The following is a 22,794-nucleotide window of genomic DNA, read 5'->3' on the forward strand; positions in this document are numbered from 1 at the left end:
CTATTACTTATGTCTTTTGTGTTTTATGCCCCATTATTATGTTTATAACCTAGTTTTGTTTCATTTTTAAGCCTTCATCATAAACAGCATTCATCTTTTTCCTCCTTTTTATAAATGTTATAAAAATAAAAGAATTACATTATGACATGATTTCTAGGAGCATAATTGCTGCAATAAACTGCCTGTTTTTGACCCAGGGAGTTAATATTTTTCTTGATTTGGTGGTAGGACTTGTGGTTGAAGTCCTCTGACATTAGATATTCAGCTGGCATCTTGTTTATCTTCATACATCAGGAAAACTGAGCAATAACACAAGAGTCATTTTGTTTTTCTTGGGTGTACTGAAGTACTTGTTAGGAAGCAGAAGACTTGAGGCTTCTATATTAGCTGGATTTTTTTGTTTGTTTTGTTTGTTTGTTCATTTGCTTTTGGCACCTGGCCAGTACTGGGATCCAAACTCTTGACCTTGGTGTTATAACACCACACATTAACCAACTGAGCAAACTGGCCAGCCTTATATTAGCCTGTTTTGTTTCAGTGCATGCTAGAATATCACTGAATAATTCATTAGAATTAATCTGTTACGGTTCTCTGTGAAGTAAAAGATATATCTGTCTTTAATAATATAGTTAGAAAGGATGATCTTACTAGGTTATCTTTTTTTAAGGAAGTAATCTTGTATGCAGGGCCAAGCCCATGGCGTGCTTGGGAGAGTGCGGCACTGGGAGCGCAGCGGCACTCCCGCCGCAGGTTCGGATCCTATATAGGGATGACCGGTGCGCTCACAGCGCTCACTGGCTGAGCACGGTGCGGCTGGTCTCAAAAAGGACAAAAAAAAAAAGAATCTTTTATGCAACTTATTATGTTTCTTAATAACTATTAGAAGTTTTGAAATTTAAAAATTTTTATGAATGCTCTGTGTAATTAAATAATAAAGCAAAGAAAGAAAGAAAGAATTCTTGGAAAGAGTTCTCTTGGGGAGAGTTTTGGACTTCTGCAGATTTTCATTAGGTGCTGCTGGGGTCAAGGATGAAATGTAATATTGAAGGGTTTTGTTATATTTTGACTGCATAAAATAATTAATGTTTTAGAATAAAGAATGACTAAAAGCTTAAAGTTAAAGAAATCCCTTTGGAATAACTTTACTCATGATTACAAGATGAATGCAGCTTAGTACTTCTTGATCTTGGAATATAAAAATTTCAGAACTTGGTAGACACTTTATCAGAAGTGTCTGGTTATTACAGGGGCTTATATCCTTGGATTTGTTATTGAAATATTATCTTTCTTTTTTTTCTCCCCAGTTCAAAGCAGTATTCAACGATTTCAAGAAAAATTTTTTATTTTTGCTTTGACACCTCAACAAGTTAGAGAGATATGCATATCCAGGTAAGAAGACTGTTTGGAATATGTCTCTTCATGAATGTTGGTGTCTTAGGGCTGCCATACCACAGACTGATTGGCTTAATAGAAATTTATTTCTCGGGCCGGCCCGGTGGCGCACTGGATAGTGCGCCACTTGGGAAGCGTGGCGGCGCTCCCGCCCGAGGGTTCGGATCCGACATACAGACCGGTTCCCGCTCACTGGCTGAGCGAGGCGCAGGAGCAACACCGAGGGTTGCAGTCCCGTTGCCGGTCCCGGTCCGGTACGGGGTCGACACTGAGGGTTGCAATCCGTTGCCGGACACGGAAAAAAAAAAAGACAAAAAGAAAAAAAGAAAAAAATTTATTTCTCAAAATTTTTGGAGGCTTCTGTCCAAGATCAAGGTGTTGGCAGGTTTTTTTCTCCTAAATCCTTTCTTTTTGGCTTGCACATTCTCCTAAAGCCTTTCTTTTTGGCTTGCACATCTCACTATGTCCTCACATGCTTTTTCTCTGCCCAATTCCTCCCTGGTGTCTTTTCCTTCTCTTATAAAGATACCGGTTATATTGGAATAGGGACCCACCCTTATGGTATCATTTAACCTTAACTCCAAATACAGTTGCATTGGGGGTTAGGACTTCAACATATGAGTTTGGGGGAGTGCACAGATCATTCTATAACAGTAGGACTATTTCTCTGTAAGTAAGGGTAGTATAGTTTGGCTAAGGTTAGCCAAATATTTAATGACTATTATGTATTAGAAAAAATTTTAACTTTGGAATAAAACCTCAGACTACCTTTTAAATTATGTTTTATCACATTGGACAATGATTTTTTAGATGAAAAGTTTATTCCAAATATAGCAACATAGAGAATTTGTGATAACAGTTTAAGATAGGGTAACCGTAAACATCATTCTGAACTGAGGCATGCTTGAGAACATTTATTAATAATAATTCTGGGCTAAGAACATAAACTGGGACAGTTCTGGGCAAAGTGATCTGTGTAGTCACCCTGATCAGAAAATTAGTAGAAACCCGAAGACAATTACGAAAAGTGCTGTTAGCCTTGCTATTTAGAAAAATAGAAGAGGGCCGGCCCGGTGGCGCACTTGGTAGAGTGCGGCGCTTGGGAGTGTGGCGGTGCTCCCGCCAAGGGTTCGGATCCTATATAGAGACCGGTCCGCTCACTGGTTGAGCGCGGTGCGGGCGCGATACCGAGGGTTGCGATCCCGTTGCTGGTCGCGGTACGGGCACGACACTGAGGGTTGCGATCCCGTTACCGGTCACGAAAAAAAAAAGACAAAAAGAAAAATAGAAGAAACTTAAAGTAGACATTTGTAAAATCAAATGATCTAAGAGGTATAAGAGGAAAGAAGGAAATCTGTAGCATATACTTTTCCAATGAAAACATTATTATTAATGTCTTTTGTCTTAATAATACATTATTTATATGACTGTTTAAAATTGTATTCTTAAAAGATTCAGCATAAGAAAACTGAGGCTCCTGGAGATTGAATGATTTTCTGGGACTATTGAGTTAAAAGTAGAGCAAAGAGTTGAGCAAATTAGAGATATTTGCCTCCTTTCAACTATTCATTAGAACACTTCCTCAAGATATTGAGAATTTTTAAAAAGTAATGGTGCTGAGATTAAGTAAGTTTGGGAAACTCTTTAACGTAATTACATACACATGCAGCTGGACTTTTCAGAGTCGTTAAGTGTGTTTGTGTGCATTGTCTGTCTCCTGCGATGTTGGATCTGAATTTATGGACGATCCCATTCTTTCAAACATCTTGAAGATACACTACTGTTATGTTTAAGACTCTGGGTCACAGCTTTAGATTCTTTGACTAATCATGTCACTTTTATTAAAATTGTATATCTTAGCAAAAATCTCAAAATGGTTTTATAATCTGACCGTGTAACGTTTGACCTCTCAAAGGGTAAGGCATATATAGATAGACTAGCTTGTCGGGGTCTTGGAGATAGTAGTAAACCAACTAACAAATAAATAATGAAAATAGAATAAATTAAAAATTATATTTTATATCCCCAAGCCATATCGTTAGTTATTAGTTTTGTTTGTTTTTCAATGATAATTCCTTTCTTGAGGTTGTTTACTAGGTGTTTATTGCATATAAGTCACTGTTATATGATTGCTTTCTACAAGTTGCCAGCTCGTGTTGGCATTGCAAGGTGTTGTATGAAAAGAGTTAATTCAGTAATGACAAAGAATTGATTTATAGGAGGGGGAGACCACTATTAACCTTGGTGGTCTGGGATAGCTTCACTGGGATATTGTGTAGGTTTTTGAAGGAAGGAGGTTAGAGTAAGTAAGTAGATTTCAAGGTACATTTTTTAAATGAACAAAGTGAGGGAGAGAATTGTGACTAGTATGCGACCAGTTGTCTTAAAAAGGTGGGATGCATATGTGCATAATTTGCTTAAGTGCATAAATACCCCTGGACAAATAAGATTAACAGCTTCTGGAAAGAACTGGGTGGCTGGGGGCAGAGTTGGGGTTAGCCTTTTCACTTTATATTCTTTTGTGTATATTTGAAGTTGGAACTATATGAGTATATTAACTGGACAAGAAATAAAAGACTAAAATTTAAATACTTATTTTCTTATTTTATTTAAACACAATCTATTATACATATTTGTGGGGTACTGAGTTGAATATAGTACTAATGTACAATATATGATCAAATCAGGATAATTAGTGTATTCATTATTATAGAATGTAAGCATTCTTTGTGTCCTTTAACTAATTTCTCTTTAATTCCCTTTCCCTCCCCCTTTCTCACCTCTAGTAACAACAGTTCTGTTCTCTTCTGAAAGTTCGACCTATTGTGATTATTGGTTCTTTTCTTTTCTTTCTTATTTATTTATTTTTTAGCTCCCACTTATGAGTGAGGACATGCAGTATTTCTTTTTCAGTGCCTGGTTCATTTCACTTAACATTATTTTCTCCAACCCCCTCCAAGATGCTGTAAATGGCAGAAATTCATTCTTTTTTATGGCTGAGTAGTATTCCACTGTGTATATATACCACCTTTTCCTTATCCAGTTGTCTGTTGATGGACATTTAGGTTGGTTCCATATCTTGGCTGTTGTAAGTAGGGCTGTCATAAACATGTGAGTGCAAGTATCCCTTTGCCATGATGATTTCCATTCCTATACTGGGTGTATACCCAGTAGTGGGATTGTGGGATAATAGGGTAGTTGTAACTGTGGTTATTTCAGAAATCACCATACTGTTTTCCATAATGGCTGTACTCATTTACAGTCCCACCAACAGTATAGAAGAGTTCCCCTTTCTCCTCATCCTTGCCAGCATTTGTCATTCTCTGTCATTTTGATAGTAGCCAGTTGATGGCATTTGGATGTGTTGTCCCCTCCAAAACTCATGTGGAAATTTGATCTCCAATGTGTCAGTGTTGGAAACTGATTGAGTCATGGGGGCGGATCCCTCATGAATGGATTAATGCTCTCCATGGGGGAGAGGGGATTAATGAGTGAGTTCTTCCTCTATTAGTTCCCGTGAGAGTTCATTGCTTAAAAAGACCCTGGCACCTTCTCTCTCTCTGTTGCTTCCTCTCGCCATGTGATCTGCTTGTACCTGCTGGCTGCCTGCCACTTTCCACCATGGGTTGAAGCAGCCTGAGGCCCACGCCAGATGCCACTATCCCAGAATCATAAGCCAAATAAACCTCTTTCCTTTATAAATTACCCAGTCTCAGGTATTTCTTTTCTTTTTTTTTTTTCCCCCTTTTTGTCTTTTTTCGTGACCGGCAATGGATCGCAACCCTCAGTGTCGCGCCCGTACCGGACCGGGACCGGCAATGGGATCGCAACCCTCGGTGTTGCGCCCGCACCTCGCTCAGCCAGTGAGCGGCCGGTCTGTATGTGGGATCCGAACCCTCGGCGGGAGCGCCACTGCACTTCCCAAGCGGCGCACTGTAGCAGTGCGCCACCGGGCTGGCCCTGGTCTCAGGTATTTCTGTTATAGTAACGCAAAACGCACTAAAACACCAGTCTAACTGGGGTGAGATGATATCTCATTGTGGTTTTGATTTGCATTTCCCTGATGATTAATGATGCTGAGCATTTTTTCATATGCCTGTTGGCTATTTGTGTGTCTTCCTTTGAGAAATGTCTGTTCACCTCCTTTGCCCATTTTTTAAATGGATTATTTGTTTTTTTACTGTAAAATTGTTTGAGTCCCAGTGTATTCTGGATATTTATCCCTTGTTGGATGCATAGTTTGCAAATATTTTCTCCCACTCTGTAGGTTGTCTTTTCACTCTGTTAACTTTCTTTAGCTGTGCAGAGGCTATTTAGTTTGATGTAATGCCATTTGTTTATTTTTTCTTTTATTGCCTGTACTTTGGGGTCTTATTCATAGAGTCTTGCCAAGTCCTACATCCTGAAATGTTTCCCCTGTGTTTTCTTTTAGGACTTTTGTCGTTTCAGGTTTTATATGTAAGTCTTTTATCCATTTTGAGTTGATTTTGGTATATGGTGAGAGGTATGGATCTAGTTTCATTCTCCTGCACATGGATATCCAGTTTCCCCAGCACCATTCAGCAAAGGGGCTGACCTTTGTTCTGTGTATGTTCTTGGTGCCTTTATTGAATGTCAGAGTTGGCTGTAAGTGTGTGGATTGATTTCTGGGTTCTCTGTTCTGTTGCATTGGTCCATGTGTCTGTTTTTGTGCCAGTACCATGCTGTTTTGGTTACTGTAGCTTTGTAGTATAATTTGAAGTCAGGTAGTGTGATGTCTCTGGCTTTATTTCTTTTTGCTCAGGGTCACTGGCTATTTTGGAGTATTTTGTTGTTCCATATGAATATTAGGATTGTTTTTTCTTTTTTTGTGAAGAATGTCATTGGTATTTTCATGGGGATCACATTAATCTGTAGATTGCTTTTGGTAGTATGGACATTTTTAAAACATTAATTCTTCCAGTCCATGAACATGGAATGTCTTTCCTTCTTTTTGTGTCCTCTTTAATTTCTTTCAGCAGTGATTTGTAGTTCTCATTGTGGAGATCTCTAACCTCCTTGGTTAAAATGATTCCTGGGTATTTTATTTTTTTGGTGACTATTGTAATTGAGCTTGCTTTCTTGATTTTTTTTTTTTTCTGCTAGTTTATTGTTGGAGTATAAAAACGCTACTGATTTTTGAGTATTGATTTTGTATCCTGCGGCTTTACTGAATTTGTTTATGAGCACTAAGAGTTTTCTGTGAGTCTTTAAGTTTTTTTTTATATGGGACCTTGCCATTGGCAAACAAGGACAATTTCAGTTCTTGTTTTCCAATCTGGATTCCCTTTGTTTCTTTCTCTTGCCTGATTGTTTCCGCTAAAATACTTCCAATACTATCTCAAATAGTGGTGAGAGTGAATATCCTTGTCTTGTTCCTGTTCTTATGGGTTGAGATACTTTGCTTCTATACCTAACGTGTTGAGAGTCTTTATCATGAAGGGATATTGAATTTCGTCAAATGCTTTTTCATCTATTGAGATGATCATATGATTTTTTTGTACTTTATTTTGTTGATGTGGTGTATCACATTTATTGATTTGTGTATGTTGAACCATACTTGCATCTCTGGGATGAATCCCACTTGATCACGATGTATAGTCTTTCTGATGTATTGTATTCTGTTTGCTAAAATTTTGTTAAAGATTTTTGCATCTATGTTCATCATAGATATTGGCCTGTAGCTTTCTTTTTTTGTTCTATCTTTGTCTGATTTTGGTCTCAGAGTGATGATGTTGGCCTCAAGGTGTATTCTGTTTGCTAAAATTTTGTTAAAGATTTTTGCATCTATGTTCATCATAGATATTGGCCTGTAGTTTTCTTTTTTTGTTCTATCTTTGTCTGATTTTGGTCTCAGAGTGATGATGTTGGCCTCAAGGTAATGACCTTTGTTTCAGTTTTTGGAATAGTTTGAAAAGAATTGGTATTAATTCTTAAAGGTTTGGTAAAACTCGGCAGTGAAGCCATTCATTCCTAGGCTTTTCTTTTTGGGGAGACTGCTGATTAAATAATACTTCAGTTTCATTGCTTATTACTGGTCTGTTTAGGTTTTCTGTTTCTTCCTGGTTCAGTCTTGGTAGGTTGTACATGTCCAGAAATTTATCCACTTCCTCCAGGTTTTCAGATTTGTTGGTGTATAGTTCATAATAGTCTCCAATGATTCTTTGTATTTCTTTGGTATCAGTTGTAATGTCTCCTTTTTCATTCTGATTTTTCTTATTTGGGGTTTTTTTCTTCTTTTTTGTTAGTCTATTTAATGCTTTGCCTATTTTATCTTCTCAACAAAACCAACTTTTTGTTTCATTGATCTTTTGTATTGTGTTTTTTGGTGTCTATTTCATTTAGATCTGCTCTGATCTCTATTATTTCCTTCCATCTACTACTTTGTGGTTGTATAGTTCTTGTTCTAATTCTTTGAGGTCTAACGTTAGGTTGCTTATTTGAAGTCTTTGTATTCTTTTGATGTAAGCATTTATTGTGGTGAATTTCCTTCTTAGTACTGCTTTTGTATTATCCCATATGTTTTGGTATGATATGTCTTTATTTTCATTGGTTTCAAGAAATATTTTGATTTTCTGTTTCATTTCTTCTTTGACCCATAGGTCATTCAGGACTATGTTGTTTAATTTCCATGTATTTGTACAGTATCTGAAGTTTTGTTTGTTACCAATTTCTAGTGTTACTCTCTTGTGGTATGGAAAGATACTTGAAATGATTTGAATTTTCAAAATTTGTTGAGACTTGATTTGTGGTCTAATACGTGGTCTATCCTGGAGAATGTTCTTTGTGCTGATGAAAATGTAGTTGTTGGATGAAATGTTCTGTAGTTGTCTGCCAAGTCCAAATCTTGTGTTTATCTGTTGATTTGTTGCCTAGATGATTTGTCCACTGTTGAGAAAGGAGTGGTGAGGTCCCCAGCTATTATTGTATTGGGGTCTATCTCTCCCTTTAGGTCTAATAATAATTGCTTTATATATTTGGGTTCTTTGGTGTTGGTGTATATGTATTTATGATTGTTAAATCCATTTGCTGGATAGATCTCTTTATCACTAAATAATGACCTTCTTTGTCTCTTTTTATAGTTTTTGGTTTAAAGTCTATTTTATCTGATATTAGGATAGCTACTTCTGCTCACTTTTGGTTTCCATTTGTGTGGTATGTCTTTTTCCATCCCTTCACTATTAAGTCTGTTTGAGTCTTTACAGGTGAGATGAGTTTATCGTAGGCACCATGTAGTTGAATCTAGTTTTTTAATCCATTCAGATGGTCTCTCTTTTGAGTGGGGAATTCAACTTTGTGTATTTAGGGTTGTTATTGACAGGTATTATCTTACTCCTGGCATTTTATTGATATTTATGTGGTTGTTTATGTGGTTGTGTTTATGTGCCTTTGGTAGTCAGAGGTGAAGTCTGTAGAGTGGCATTTTTACTATAAATGCGATTATGCATGCCATTCATAGGAGGGTGTTGGATCATGGGGGTAGGGATGTTTGGGTTCAGTGTTGAAGTAACAGTAAGTTCAAGGAGCCAGTGGAATTGTGGATGTGAATTAATGCAATTAGCAGTGGTATGGAGCCGAAGAGGGTATAGAATAGGAAGTAGAGTCCCGCATTTAGTCATTCTGGCTGGTTGCCTCATCGGGTGATGATCAAGGTTGGGATTAGTGTTGCTTCAAATATAATAGAAAATATGGTTAGTTCTGTGGCAGTGAATGTCATAATTAAGAATACTTGTAATGAGGTCAGTATGGTGATGTATAGTTTTTTTCGGATGTGTGTTTCTTTGGAGAGGTGATGTTGGCTTGCCATAATTATTAAGGGGAGGAGTCAGGTTGTTAATACTAGAAGGGGGGATGAGAGGGGGTCCGAGAAGAAGTTTAGTGATGTGGTCGTGCTGTTTTCGTTGTTGTGGTTTAGGAAGAGAAGGGTGATGAGGCTAATTAGCAGGCTGTGAGTTGTTGAGTTAATTCAGATCATCTTGTTACTGGAGTATCATGTAGTGGGGATAAGTATAATTGTAGGGATAATAAGTTTTAGCATTGTAGGAGATTAAGGTTTTGTACGTGGTCCAGGCCATAGGTGTCAGAAATCATTACTAGGAATGCTAGGCCTACAGCAGTTTCGCATCCTGCAAAAATTAGAAGGATAATAGGAAGGGTATGGGACAAGGTAAAGTGTAGATTTAGGGATAGGATGGTGGCTAGAATAAATAGAGATAATATTATGCCCTCCAGGCATAATAGGGAAGATATGAAATGGGATCGGTATATCAGCAGCCCTACGAGGTATGCGGCGTATGCTAGGATGATATTAATGTAAATTGGAGGCATCTAGTAGTTACGATATGTCGTAATTTAATGGGTCGAAACCAGTTGTTTTAATTAAACTAACTACTATATTCATCTCATTCTAGGCCCTTTTGAGATCATTTGTAGGCCAGGCTTAGTGCTAGTGTGAGGATTAGAATAAGTGCAATGGTGAGTATTAGTTTAAGGTTGTCTATTTGGGTGGCTCATGGGAGTGGTAGTAGCAGGGTAATTTCCAGATCGAATAGCAGGAATGTGATGGCTACCAGGAAGGATTTTATGGAGAATGGTAGGCGGGCAGATCCTACTGGGTCGAACCCACATTCGTATGGGCTTGATTTTTCTGGGGGAGTCAGAGGGCAATGGTAATGAGTAGGAGTGCTAGCATTGAGTTAATAAAAAGGGTTAACGCTAGTTTGATTATTCTCTTCTGGGCTGTGACCAGATCTGATTGATTGGAAGTCAATTGTACTAGCTGATACTGAAAGAATAGGATCCTCATCAGTAGATAGAAATGTATAGGAACAGTCAGATTACATCTACGAAGTGTTAGTATCAGGCTGCGGCTTCAAAGCCAAAATGGTTTTTGGACGTGAAGTGAAATTTTAGTTGGCGTAGGAGACATGATGAGGAAGGTGGATCCAATTATCACATGGAGGCCGTGGAAACCTGTTGCTACGAAGAATGTTGATCCGTAAACGCCATCGGAAATGGTAAAGGGGGCTTCAAGGTATTCTGAGATTTGGAGGAGTGTGAAGTAGGTGCCTAGGGAGATTGTGATGGGGAGGGCTTATAGTATATGTTTGCGGTTTCCTTCTATGAGGCTGTGGTGGGCTCAGGTGATAGATACTCCAGAGGCCAGCAGTACTAGTGTGTTAAGTAATGGAACTTCTATGGGATTGAGAGGGTTGATGCCCACTAGTGGTCAGCAACCCCCTAGGTTGGGAGTTGGGGCTAGGCTTGAGTGGTAAAAGGCTCAAAAGAATCCGGCAAAAAAGAAAACTTCAGACGTAATGAAGAGAATTATTCCATATCGTAGTCCTGTTTGTACAATGATTGTATGGTGTCCTTAGAAGGTGCTTTCTCGTACTACATCTCGTCATCATTGATATATGGTCAGTAAATTGGTTAATAATCCTAGGGCTAGTAGGGTATTGGAATTAAAATGGAATCATACTGTTAGGCCGGATGTTATGAGTAGGGCAGACAGGGCTCCTGTGAGTGGTCAGGGGCTGGGGTTGACTATGTGGTAGGCGTGGGTTTGGTGAGTCATTAGGTATTGTCGTGTAGGTAGAGGCTCACTAGGAGGGTAAATACATAGGCTTGAATTAGGGCTACGGTAAGTTCGAGGATAGTGAGTAGGGTGAGAAGAGTGAAGGTAATTGGAGCTGCTGGGGGGCTTAAGGTAATAAATATTGATGTGGCGTTTCCGATGAGGTGTATGAGTAGGTGGCCAGCTGTGATGTTAGCTGTTAAACGTACGGCTAGGGCTAGGGGTTAGATGAAGAGGCTGATGGTTTCAGTGATTACGAGTATCAGGATGAGAGGGGCGGGTGTGCCTTGTGGTAGAAGGTGAGCTAGAGATTTTTTTGTTTTGTTGCGGAAGCCTAAGATTACTGTTCCAGTTCATAGGGGGATTGCTATGCCTAAGTTTAGTGATAGCTGGGAGGTAGGTGTAAACGAGTGAGGTAGTAGGCCTAGTAGATTTGTTGAGCCAATAAATAGGATTAGCGAAATTAGTATCAGGGACCATGATCATCCTTTAGTGTTATGGACTGTTATCAGTTGTTTTAGGACAAGTTGGATTAGTCATATTTGTAGAGATGTTAAGCAGTTGTTGATGAGGCGGGAGGGGAGAGGATATATTGCGCTGGGCAGGAGGATGATGAGGGCTACGATAGGTACACCCATTAATGTGGGGGTTGTGAAGGAAGTGAATAGATTTTCGTTCATTTTTTTTCTCATGGATTTGTATGTTTTGGTAGTTTAGTAAATTTTCCTTCGGGGTTAGAGGGGTAAATGAATTTTGAAAGTTTTAGTTGGAATATAATGAAGAGTGTTAGAGTTATAAACGTGATAGAGGTAAATCATGTTGAGGTATCCAGTTGTGGCATTTCATTGTGGGAAGGTTAGTGCCTCCATTCTTTAACTTAAAAGGTTAATGCTATTTAGCTTCACGATGTGTTTGTGGTGTTAGGGTTGATCAAGTTTCAAAATGTTTGAGTGGGACGAGTTCAAGTACGATGGGCATGAAGCTGTGGTTTGAGCTGCAGATTTCTTTCTTTCCCTTTTGTTTTTTTTAAATGATGACCAGTAAGGGGATCTTTACGCTTGACTTGGTGTTGTCAGCACCACGCTCTCCCAAGTGAGCCACGGGCCAGCCCTCTTCTTTACCTTTTATTGTTTGTCTTCAGTGTTTGCTGGTTGTTTGTTGGTTTTTTGAAGTGGTAAGTCATAGTTTCTTTCTCTTTCTCATTTGCATATCTTATGCTCTACCAGTGGGTTTTGTTCTTTCTCACGTATTTATGGTGGTGATTAACTTTTTTTGGATTTCAGATGCAGGACTCCCTTGAGGATTTCTTTTAGGGCTGGTCATGTGGTGGTGAACTCCCACATTATTTGGTTGTCTGGAAGATGCAACTATTTCTGTTCATTTCTGAAGAGTAGCATTGCTGGATATAATATTCTTGGTTCACATTTTTTTCTTTTAGCACTTTGAATATATCATCTCATTCTCTCTGGACCTGAAAGGTTTCTGTGGAGAAATCTGTTAGTCTGATGGGGACTCAGTTATATGTGATTCGACACTTCTCTTGCTGTTTTTAGGTTTTTCTCTTTGTCTTTCACTTTTTGCAGTTTGAGTATAATGAGTCTTGGAGAGAACCTTTTGGATTGAATCTGGTTGGGGATCTGAGCCTCTAGGATCTGGAAGTCTGTATCTCTCAATACCTGGGAAGTTTTCTAGTATTATTTCATCGAATATGTTTTCAAGGCTTTTCCTTTCTCCTCCTCTTTTGGAACACCCATAATTTGGACGTGTGTCTTCTTATGGTTAAATGACAGCTCTTGTAGGCTTTCTTCATTTTCTAAAATTCTTTTTTCATTTTTTTGCACCAACCTCCTCCATCCTTTTTTTGTTTCAAAAAAGCCTGTCTTCAAGGTCAGAAATTCTTTCTTCTGCGTGCTATAACCTGTTCCTTAAGTGCTCAGTTGTACTTTTTAATTCGTTGAGTGAAATCCTTCAGTTCCATGAATCATTCGTTTTTTAAGGTATTTATCTCTTTATAAAGTTCGTCCGTCAGAACCTGGATTGTTTTTTCATTTCGTTGTGTCATTTGAGTTTTCTCCTATCTCATTGAGTTTCCTTAAGATTTTTCTTGAAATTCATTTTTAATTATTTTGTTTCATGTTGTGTGAGATCTGATACTGGAGAATTATTGTATTCCTTTGGTGGTGTCATAATTTCTTGTTTTTTCATATTTCTAGTATCCATTAATTGATGTCTGGGTATGTGATTGAGCATTTGCTTCTTCTAATATTCAGGAGTAGCTTTTGAAGACAGAGACTCCCTCCTGTAGATGCGTTTTATATTGACCATTGGGTAGGGTGTTTTAGTTTTGGTTCCAGGTAGGTGCTGGAGTGTAGTCTTTGCATGGTTACTTTGACTGTATTCAAGGTTGCAGTTGTCTGTGAGTGACTTTTTGTGGCATAGGCAGTGGGGAGCTCAGTAGTTACTTGCTGAAGTGACATTGGGTTGGGTTTTCAAGGTTGTGGGTGAGATCTCTGTTTCTTGGCAGAAGTGCCTGGATGCCCTGTTGCTCCTTGGCTGAGGTCGGCCACCATGAGGGGCCTCACTGGACCCCTGGCTAGTGTCATTTGACCCTGATAGGTGCTCTTGGGTGATCTGAATGTTCTGAGCATAAGTGGATGACCCTGGGTGGGTTCCTGGAGATCAAGATTAGTACCTTAGGCTTTGAGGGGGACAGTGGGGTGCTCAGCAGCCCTTCAGCTGGAGTGACTCTGGTGTCATTGGGGTTCTGCACAGAGCCTTCTACCCCCATGGGAGGTGTTGAGGTACTCTGTAGCTTTGCCGTTAATGTGATTTGTCACCTGATTTGTGTGTGAGGCCCTGTACTGTCAGGAGGAACTTTCAGATGGTCTGCAGCACCACTGTTGAAGTTGGGTACTGTGGATGAGGTTTTAGTAGCTTTGTGTAGGATCTTTCACCCCCCAAGAGGGATGCTGGGACCCTCTATAACTATTCAGCTGTAGTGGCCATGCTGGGCAAGGCCCTTTTGGTTTGGACAGGCCCCTTTGACCCTAGGAGTGTTACTGGGATACTCTGGATCTTTCAGCTGGGTTGGGCTGCCTGTGCAAGGTAACTGGGCTTCTTGGAGGGCTGTGGTACCCCCCGGAGAGATGCTGATCCCTTGGAAGGTCCCTTGCTGGGGCAGGCAGCCCTGGGCAGGCTCACTAATACTGCAGTTGTGTGTCTGTGCCTGAGAAGTATTCAAATCCTCACTGAAGTCACCACTGAGAGAGGTGTGTGGGTTCTCCTCCCCCTTCTCACTGCTATAAGTATTGTTCAGGTGTCATGCCAGTATAGGCAGGGTCCTTGGCCATGGGCACCAGACCTGAATAAGCTGCTTTTCAGTTCTGGAGGGTGCACGTGCCAACCCCCTCCATCCTTATGGTAGCATCCTTGCTGTACTGAGCAGTCCGTTACCAAGTGCAGAGCTGAAGCCTGGGCTCATCCCATTCCCAAGTTTGCAGCAGCAGTCTTGGACCCAGGGGCAGGGCGCAGCTTATGAGACCCTCCTGAGGGCATGCGTGTGGCAGTTTGTGATGCTGAGAGTGCGGCCACATGGGCAGCGCAAACTCCCCTGTGGGTTGGAGTTCAGGTCCAGTCACCTTCCCAGGGGCAAAAACTCTTGAATCCCCATGACTCTGGATTGGACAATGGGGTAGTGTTAGCAGAGAATTTTTCTGTTCTCTTTGTGGCTATCTGGAGTTTCTACACTCAGTAACATCTCTGCTACTCCCTTGATGTGTTCCAGCTCGCTCCTTAAGTGTTTCTTATGTAAGTGTAGTTGCGCATTCAATGCATTCTCTGTCTTTGTGGGAGAAACGAGCAATTTCTCCTTTTAGTCGGTCATCTTGCCCTGCCATTAAATAATTATTTTCATTTAAAAGTTTTAGTCATGTTCTGGGAGTGGATGTAGTGATGGTTGGATAACAGTGTGAATGTATTTAATGCTGCAGAACTGCACACTTAAAAATGGCTATAGTGGTAAATTTTATGTTATGTATATTTAACCCTGATATAAAGTTTTTTTTTTAAATCTTAAAAATAATTCTGTTTGCATTTCTCCCTCCAAAAGAAAGAAAAGTCCACACATGTACAAAAGAACATACAAACCCCAACCTTTTCAGAGTTGTGTGATCAGATAGTAAAAACCTTTTTTTCCCAATAAATGGAAATAAAAGTTTGGTACGTATTATCTAACGTAAATAATTGTCAAGATTTTAGCAGTCTATATCTGACTCCCCTCTCCCTACCTTTTTTCCTCTGAAGTATTTTAAAGCAAATCACTGGTGTCATATCGTTTCACCCAGCAATACTTCAAAGTGAATCTCTAATTTTTTACATAGCCACTCGAAAAAATTATAATTTCTCAATTAAAAAATTCTCAGCTCATCTTTATATTTTCTGTTGTTTCAGTATTTAAACAAGGCCCATGTATTACTTTTGACTTTTATATCTCCCAGGATCCCAAGACTGTTTTTAACTTTATATTTGAAGTAATTTTGATTTACATAGAAGTTGTAAAGATAGTACATATATCCTTAACCAACTTCTTTTAATATTGATATTTTGCATCACCATAATACAATGATCAAAACCAAGAACTTAGCACCGGGACAATACTATTAACTAAGCTACAGACTTGATTCAGATTTCACTAGTTTTTCTGCCTTTTTTTTTTAGCTCCAATCCCAGATCACATTTAATTACGTCATCCTAGTTTACTTCGGTCTGTGACAGTTTCTTTCTTAGGTTTTCCTTGTCTTTCGTGACTTCTAATATTTTTGAGGAGTACTGGTTGGGCATTTTGGTTGGGCATACTGTAAACTGTCCCTCATTTGGGCATGTCTGATGTTTTGCCATGATTAGATTGAGATTATGCATTTTTGGCAAGAATGCCTATGCTCTTCTCAGTGTATTATATCAGAGACTGCATAATATTGGTACATCTCAATTTTGGTGATGTTAACTTTTATCACTTAGCTAAGGTACTGTCAGTCAGATTTCTGCACTGTAAAGTTAGTTTTCCCTTTGTTGTTGATAAACATTTTAGAGGGCATACCTTGAGATTAGGCACAAATTCTGTTTCTCATCCAACTTTTGTCCACTAATCTAGCATTCAGTTGTGAATCTGCCTTCAGCAATTGCTTCAGCAAAAATGAATTTGGAGATGCAAGTTCTTGGATTTCCTGAGGGAAGAATCCCATTAGGAACACACAGTCACTTCAAGCTCACACAGTAGTCACACTCACACTCACAACCTATTGCAGAGTGAAAGTGTTATGGAATGAACTCAGCAAGGAAACTTCACTCGGAGAGTTGGAGAGTCAGGAAGTTTATTATGCTAGCGGGACCCGGGTGAACTCTCGTTCTAAATCCTGGGACTCTGAGTGCAGGGAAGGTTGCAGTTTTATACTATTCTTAGACAGGCATATAAACTTTCTTATTGGCTCTGCCTGTATCCAGGCAGAGTCATACAGACTGGTGACTTGAGCAAGCAGCTGTACAGAAACAAGCAGTATGGTTAGGGTTACACAATTTGCATCAGCTAAGGACTTGAGCAAGGAGCTGTGCAGAAGCAGGAAGTGCAGTTACCCTGCTGGGGCCTTAGCTAAAATTTTCTTTCAGACCTCCAACATTCCCCCCTTTTATGCTCTCTTTAAACTTTTGAATGAGCATAACTTTATTCAGTATAGCTTTCGGGGTCTAAGAGATTACTAGCTGTTTTCTTTTCAACCAAAGTTTCTATGGTGGCATGAATGCTATGCGTTAACAAAGGCAGCAGGCAGGGTAAGATCAGACAGGTACCTAAAATGAATATAACTGCCCCTATTACTGTTTTGAATCCTCCAAGCTTTTCAAACCAGTCACTGAACCCCCTTGAGATTTAGTCCCAGCCATTTTTGTACAGGAACATGAGCTAAGTTTCTTATTTGTGAGGCTGTGTTGGTGACTGCTTTATAGTTGTCATCTATTTGAAGCCATCAGTCCGAAGAGTTGAATTTTCCTCAAACTCCTCCTCCTTCTTCTAGAAGGTAATCTAATCTAATGCTGGCCTGTTTATTTTGATAAATGGCTGCTCTCATTTGGGACTTTTGTTTAGCCAAGAGTTCCAGTGCTGTGTCAGGTTTATTGGTGATTAACTGTACTACTGCTTGTAATCTTATGATGCAGTTTAGCATATGAATGGTGGTCCTGTAGCCCCAGCTACCATCCTGAGCCCAGGTGGCTGGTCTGTAGTATTATATTATCTGTTGGGGAGGCCATTCATCCTCTCCCCACATTTGAGTTCCTCCTATGTCACCTATGTCTGTTGTACTGAAAGATTGTTTTAGATCTTAAATCATCATACAGAGGGACTCCCAACCGTGGGCCCCGCTCCTGGGGTAATAAGAAAAATCCTGGCAGAATAATTCCCAGAGTGCAACATCCATTCCACCTTTCTGGGAGATGGGTATAGCCCTTTTCCCAGAGATCCAGAACAGCCCTTTGGGTACCCCCAAACTTTGGGGTCAGGCGAATTCAAATTTTTCCAGTACTGGTTGATTGTGGGAATTCCCTGGAAGGGCCAAGATCCTGCACAACTCTATAACTGAGGGAATTTTGTATTTGGGGTGCAGGAATAGTTGTGAGCCATTATATTGGCTGACAGTTTGGCCCAATACTGGGCGGTGGTGTTTGGCCACGAGGAATAAGTTGTTCCATTTAAGGAGTATACCTGCTGGCAGGGGGTTTCTCCAACTTTTTGGACCCTCCTGCTCAGGCAGTTTTGTCCTACAACTTATGAAATTAAGATCCATAAGTGGGGGTCAGGTGCCCTTAGGGTAATGGTTTTGTTCCATAGGAGAATTTTGCGAACCTCCAAATTTGTTCCTTTCCATAGCCAGGTTTCACTCATGAGGGCTTTCCCACATATCTAACAGTTTGATGTGTTTAAAGTTTCGGCTGTGTTTTCTGCCAGTAGTATAAACAGGTTCTCACCAACTGTGGATAAATCTAGGGTCTTCTCAATGGAGGCCCTGAGTTGGATGAGGAATCCCATCTCTTGGTGGCTAGTTGGGGTGGCCAGGGTGATAGGCTTAACCACAACCTCTTGAGTCCTACTTTGGGAGTCTGTACATGTGCATGACCTTTTGGTTGGGTCAGAGGGGTTTCCAGTTGAGATATCTGTACATTCAGTTCCTGAGACCCTGTACCAGCAGAATGGAGTGGGAAGTTCTTCACATCCTGGTTTGCTCCTTGTTATATCGACCTGTACAGGGATTTGACCTCTCAAAATAAGGCTACCACCAGAAATTTTTATCTGACATTCCTGGGGTGTCTGTGGCTGGTAGCATGATCCTGATGGTGGTGCGAACATTGCATTAATGGACTGCCCACATCGGTATTCAAGGAGGCTCCCCTTTGATTCCAATATAATCAGGGTTAATAATAGCTTAAAATCATCCATGTTTCATGGGAGAAGGGGAGTATATCCTGTTTGGGGACCTATGGGCTTACTACCAAGGAAGGCAATATGCTTTACACTATGGAAATCAGGAAAAAATATCAAGCATCAAAGCAAATAATATAACAAAAACTAGAGGCTGGGGGTAGGATATACTTATAATGTCCCATGATGACAAAATCATCAGGCTTCGGCTGTGCATGGATCAGCCAGCCTCTGGAGTGGTTGAAGCAGAGCTTGTTGATCCTCAGGCTTCAACTTGCATAGATTGGTCAGCTTCTGTTATGACCAAAGCAGGGCAGTGACTGTTAGTGGGGAAACATTTCTGGAACCGGACCTTGAGTGGATTGGAGGGATCGGCCTTCACAGAACATGAGGTGGTGTCATCTGAGGAGGCTACCTGCCTCACCTGTGTATGGTGGATCCAGGGAGTCAGTCCTGCAGCTTTAACTGCAGTGGGGTAATTAGTACAATTATGTATGGCCCAACCCAGGTTGGCTTTAATGGAGCATTTTTACAGTCCTTTATCCACACTGAGTCACCAGGCTGAAACTGATGGGCACAACTCCCTAAAGGGATGGGAGCTCATTCTAAAACTGTCTTAGTTATTTGTTTGAAGGTTTGGGGTAATGATTGCAAATATTGTGACATTTCTTTCTCACCTAGCTGGTGGGGGTCTCCCTGCAACTTAGCTATAAGTGGGGGTGGTCTTTCATACATAACCTCAAAAGGGGAATATCCTGTCAGTCCCATCATGCATCAGACCCATAACAAGGCTAAGAGAAGCATATCTACCCAGGGGAGTCCTGTTTTCTGACAGAGCTTGGCCAATGTGGTTTTTAGGGTCTGGTTCATGCGCTTCACTTTCCCTGAACTTTGTGGCCTATACGCCCTATAAAGTTTCCATTTTATCCACAACATTTTGGCCAGTCCTTGGACAATTTCTGCAACAAAAGCTGGTACATTATCAGATGCTATAGTTAAAGGGAGCCCATATCTAGGGACCACTTCCCTTAAAAAGGGCCTTTGTGACCTCTCGAGCTTGTTCAGACCGTGTGGGAAATGCCGCAGTCCATCCAGTGAAGGTGCATATCATCGCCAGCAAGTATTTATAGCCTTGGCTGGGCTTAACTTTGATAAAGCCCACTACCAGGTCCTTGAAGGGTGAAGTCCCAACTGGCTGGGTTCCAGGGGCCAATGGGGGTCCCTGCTTGGCGTTGTTGTGGATGCAAATTGGGCATCATGAGCTGACCTGGGTGCCAAGAGAGGCTAACTTTGGGATGAAATAGTAGCGAATCAGTGTGGTTTCCAGAGCCGTTTTCCCCTAATGTGTCAGTTCATGATACTCCAGGATGAGCCAGTGGGCTCATCACTGAGGAACCATCAATTGGCGGTCTGGGAGCTTCCACCATCCTACAGGAGTCTTAATTCCACCTTCCTCTTCTGCCCATTGAGCCTCTTCTTTTGTATACTTTGTCTTCTGTGCTGTCTCTGGTACCAGCGTGATTTTGGTAGCTTCTTTAGGCTCTTGGGTGGCTCTGCCTGAGTAGCTGCCTTTTTGGCTGTCTGGTTGGCCAGTCGATTTCCTTCACTAATCCTGTCAGAGCCCTTCTGATGACCTTTGCAGTGGATGTCAGCCACTTGGATGTGCTCCCAAACTGCTTTGAGAAGCTGAAGAATTTCTTTTCTATTTTTGATTGTTTTCTCTCCTGCTGTTAGTTAGGCCTCTTTCTTTGCATAAGGCCCATGGGTATGTAAGGTCGCAAAGGCATATTTAAAGTCACTGTAAATGTTGACTTGCTCTCCTTTTCAGAGTCTTAAGTGCCTGAATGAGTGCCCATAGCTCTGCGTGCTATGCTGACCAACCCTGAGGTAGCGGCTCTGTCTTTATTATCTCTTTATGAGTTGTTACCGCATACCTGGCCTTTCACTGTCCCACCTTGATGTAACTGCTTCCATTTGTGAACAGTTCCACGTCTGGATCGGTCAGAGGCAGGCCTGTGAAATTGGGCCTGCTGGAGTATATTTCATCTATCAGTTCCTCACAGTCATGGTCCAGGGAGCTGGACTCAGCAGGCAGAAGTGTGGCTGGATTCAGAGTCCGCACGGTCTCAAGTTCCACACGGGGGGTTTCACAGAGGAGCCCCTGATAATGCATCATCCTGGCATTGGTTAGCCATTTGTACCCTGAACTGTTCGTCAGGGTGGTCACTGCGTGTGGTACCTTTACATGGATGTTTTATCCTAAAGTAAGTTTGTCTGCCTCTTGTATTAGGGCAACAGTGGCAGCCAGGTCTTGCAGACAGGGTGGCCAGTCGCTGCCATGGTATCTAATTGTTTGGATAGTTATGCCACCAGTCTCTGCCAGAGCCCTGTAGTCTGGGTGAGGATTCACACAGCCACATGATCTCTTTCATGTACTAAGAAGTTGAAGTCTCGAGTTGTGTCTGAAATTCCAATGGCAGGAATCTGAGTTAGCAGAGTTTTAATTTCTGTGAACTCACACTCTTGTTCTGGGCCCCATAGTAGAGGCTCCTTTTCAGCTTCCTTGATTGTTTCATATAGCAGCTTAGCTTTTTCTGAATATCTGGGTATCCAGATTCAACAGAATTTGGCTGCCCAAGGAATTCTTGGACATGCCTCTCGGTGTCTGGTTGGGGTATGGCACAAACAGCTCACTTCCTTTCTACTCCCAGCGAGCGATGTCCTTCAGAGATGTGGTATCCTAGGTACCTAACTTTCTGTTGGCATATCTGTGCCTGTTTCCATGACACCTTGTAACCTAAATTGGAAAGCAGACTTAGTAGGGCTCTTGTTCATTTCCAGCAGCTTTCCTGTTTGGGATTGGCTAGGAGGATGTCATCCACATACTGAAGCAGGGTGCAATTCAACCTGTCCCCTGGAAAGGCAGCTAGGTCTAAGGCTAGAGCCTCTCCAAAGAGTGTGGGTGAGTTTTTGAACCCTTGTGGCAGCCTAGTCCAGGTTAGTTGAGTTTTCCTTCCTGTACGGGGATTTTCCCATTCAAAGGCAAACAACAGCTGACTTTTAGGTGCCAGTCGGAGGCAGAAGGATGCATCTTTGAGGTCAAGACAGGAGAAACATTTAGCCTGCACGGGGAATAGACTCAGAAGCGTGTAAGGATTGGGCACTGTGGGGTGGAGGGTGACTGCTGCCTTGTTCATGGCTTGCAAATCCTGGAACCAGATGGTACCCTTTTTCATTGGGCTTCTTGACTAGCAGGAATGGTATGTTCCAGAGCAATTGGCATTCCACTAAGATTCCTGCTTCTTGCAACCAGTGGATGTCCTCCCGGATTCCCAGTTGAGCTTTCCTTGGGACTTGGTATTGTTTTACCCTAACTGGTGTGGTTCCTGGCTTCATCTCTGTTATTATTGGGGCATGGTTCTTTGCCATACCTGGGGGTCCCAGTGTTGCCCAGACAGGCAGAAAGTCTTTAAAGAAGCAGTCTCTTAAGAGCTCCAGTGGTCCCATGTTTGAGTCTTCTTCAGACCTGGTGTATAGGCACCATTCCTTTTCTTTAGTCACCGTTACAGCCATCATTAGAGTTCTTGATTACTCAGGGACAAATGAGTTGCTTCTCCAGGTGTGAAGGTTGTTTGTGCTCCTAATATTCTTAGCAAATCTCTTCCGAGCAAGGGTACTGGTCAATCATGCAAATATAGGAATTCATGGGTCTCTCTGTGACCCCCAAGATGACTGGTTCTGGCCTTGCAGATCGGCCAGTCTGCTTGTGTCCCTGTAGCACCAACAGTGGTGGCCTTTTTACCCGAGAACAGGGCCACTGGGCTGGTGACTACAGAATGTTCTGCCCTGGTGTCCACCATAAAAGTCACAGGTTGGCACCCTATCATCATCTTGACCATGAGCTTCTGGGGGCCCAGGAATAGGGAGCCTGGTCTTTTCTAGTCTGAGTCCAGCTCCACAAAGTCGATGAGGTCCTGGGCCTCTTGTCTCACTGGTTCAGGTTCATATTTTTGTATTTCTTTCTTCCAGCCTGTGTCTTGTCTTGTGCTGCAGTTTGGGATTTCTCCCCCTTTCAGGACATTTGTTTTTCCAATTGCCCAACTGTTTGCAGAACACGCACTGATTAGGCTTTAGGGGCACCTGTCCTTCTTGGCAGAGGTTCCTCTTTTTCTTTGGTGCAGAGCTCTGGTCTGGGTCGAGTGCCACTGCCAGGTGTGCTGCCTTTTGCCTCAGGCATTTATCTGCCTCCTTCTAGGCCGCTTGGTCTCAGTTGACAAATACATTGTAGCCACCTCTAGGAGTTGCATTGCATTCATTCCAGTGAAGCCTTCCAGTTTTGGAG

General features: G+C 41.4%; 1 protein-coding gene across 7 annotated transcripts in view; it reads left to right on the forward strand.

The window, feature by feature from the left end:
- Nucleotides 1–22,794, forward strand: part of PIAS2 (protein inhibitor of activated STAT, 2) — a 123,135-nt gene that overhangs the window by 42,963 nt on the left and 57,378 nt on the right. For all 7 annotated transcript variants that reach the window (XM_008582610.1, XM_008582612.1, XM_008582611.1 and 4 more), the window contains one exon: nt 1,305–1,389. In XM_008582610.1, the coding sequence (XP_008580832.1) occupies nt 1,305–1,389 (85 nt within the window). The remainder of the gene's footprint in view (nt 1–1,304; nt 1,390–22,794) is intronic.

The sequence above is a fragment of the Galeopterus variegatus genome, unplaced genomic scaffold (assembly GCF_000696425.1).
Source record: "Galeopterus variegatus unplaced genomic scaffold, G_variegatus-3.0.2 Scaffold2681, whole genome shotgun sequence".
Taxonomy (NCBI): Eukaryota; Metazoa; Chordata; class Mammalia; order Dermoptera; family Cynocephalidae; genus Galeopterus; species Galeopterus variegatus.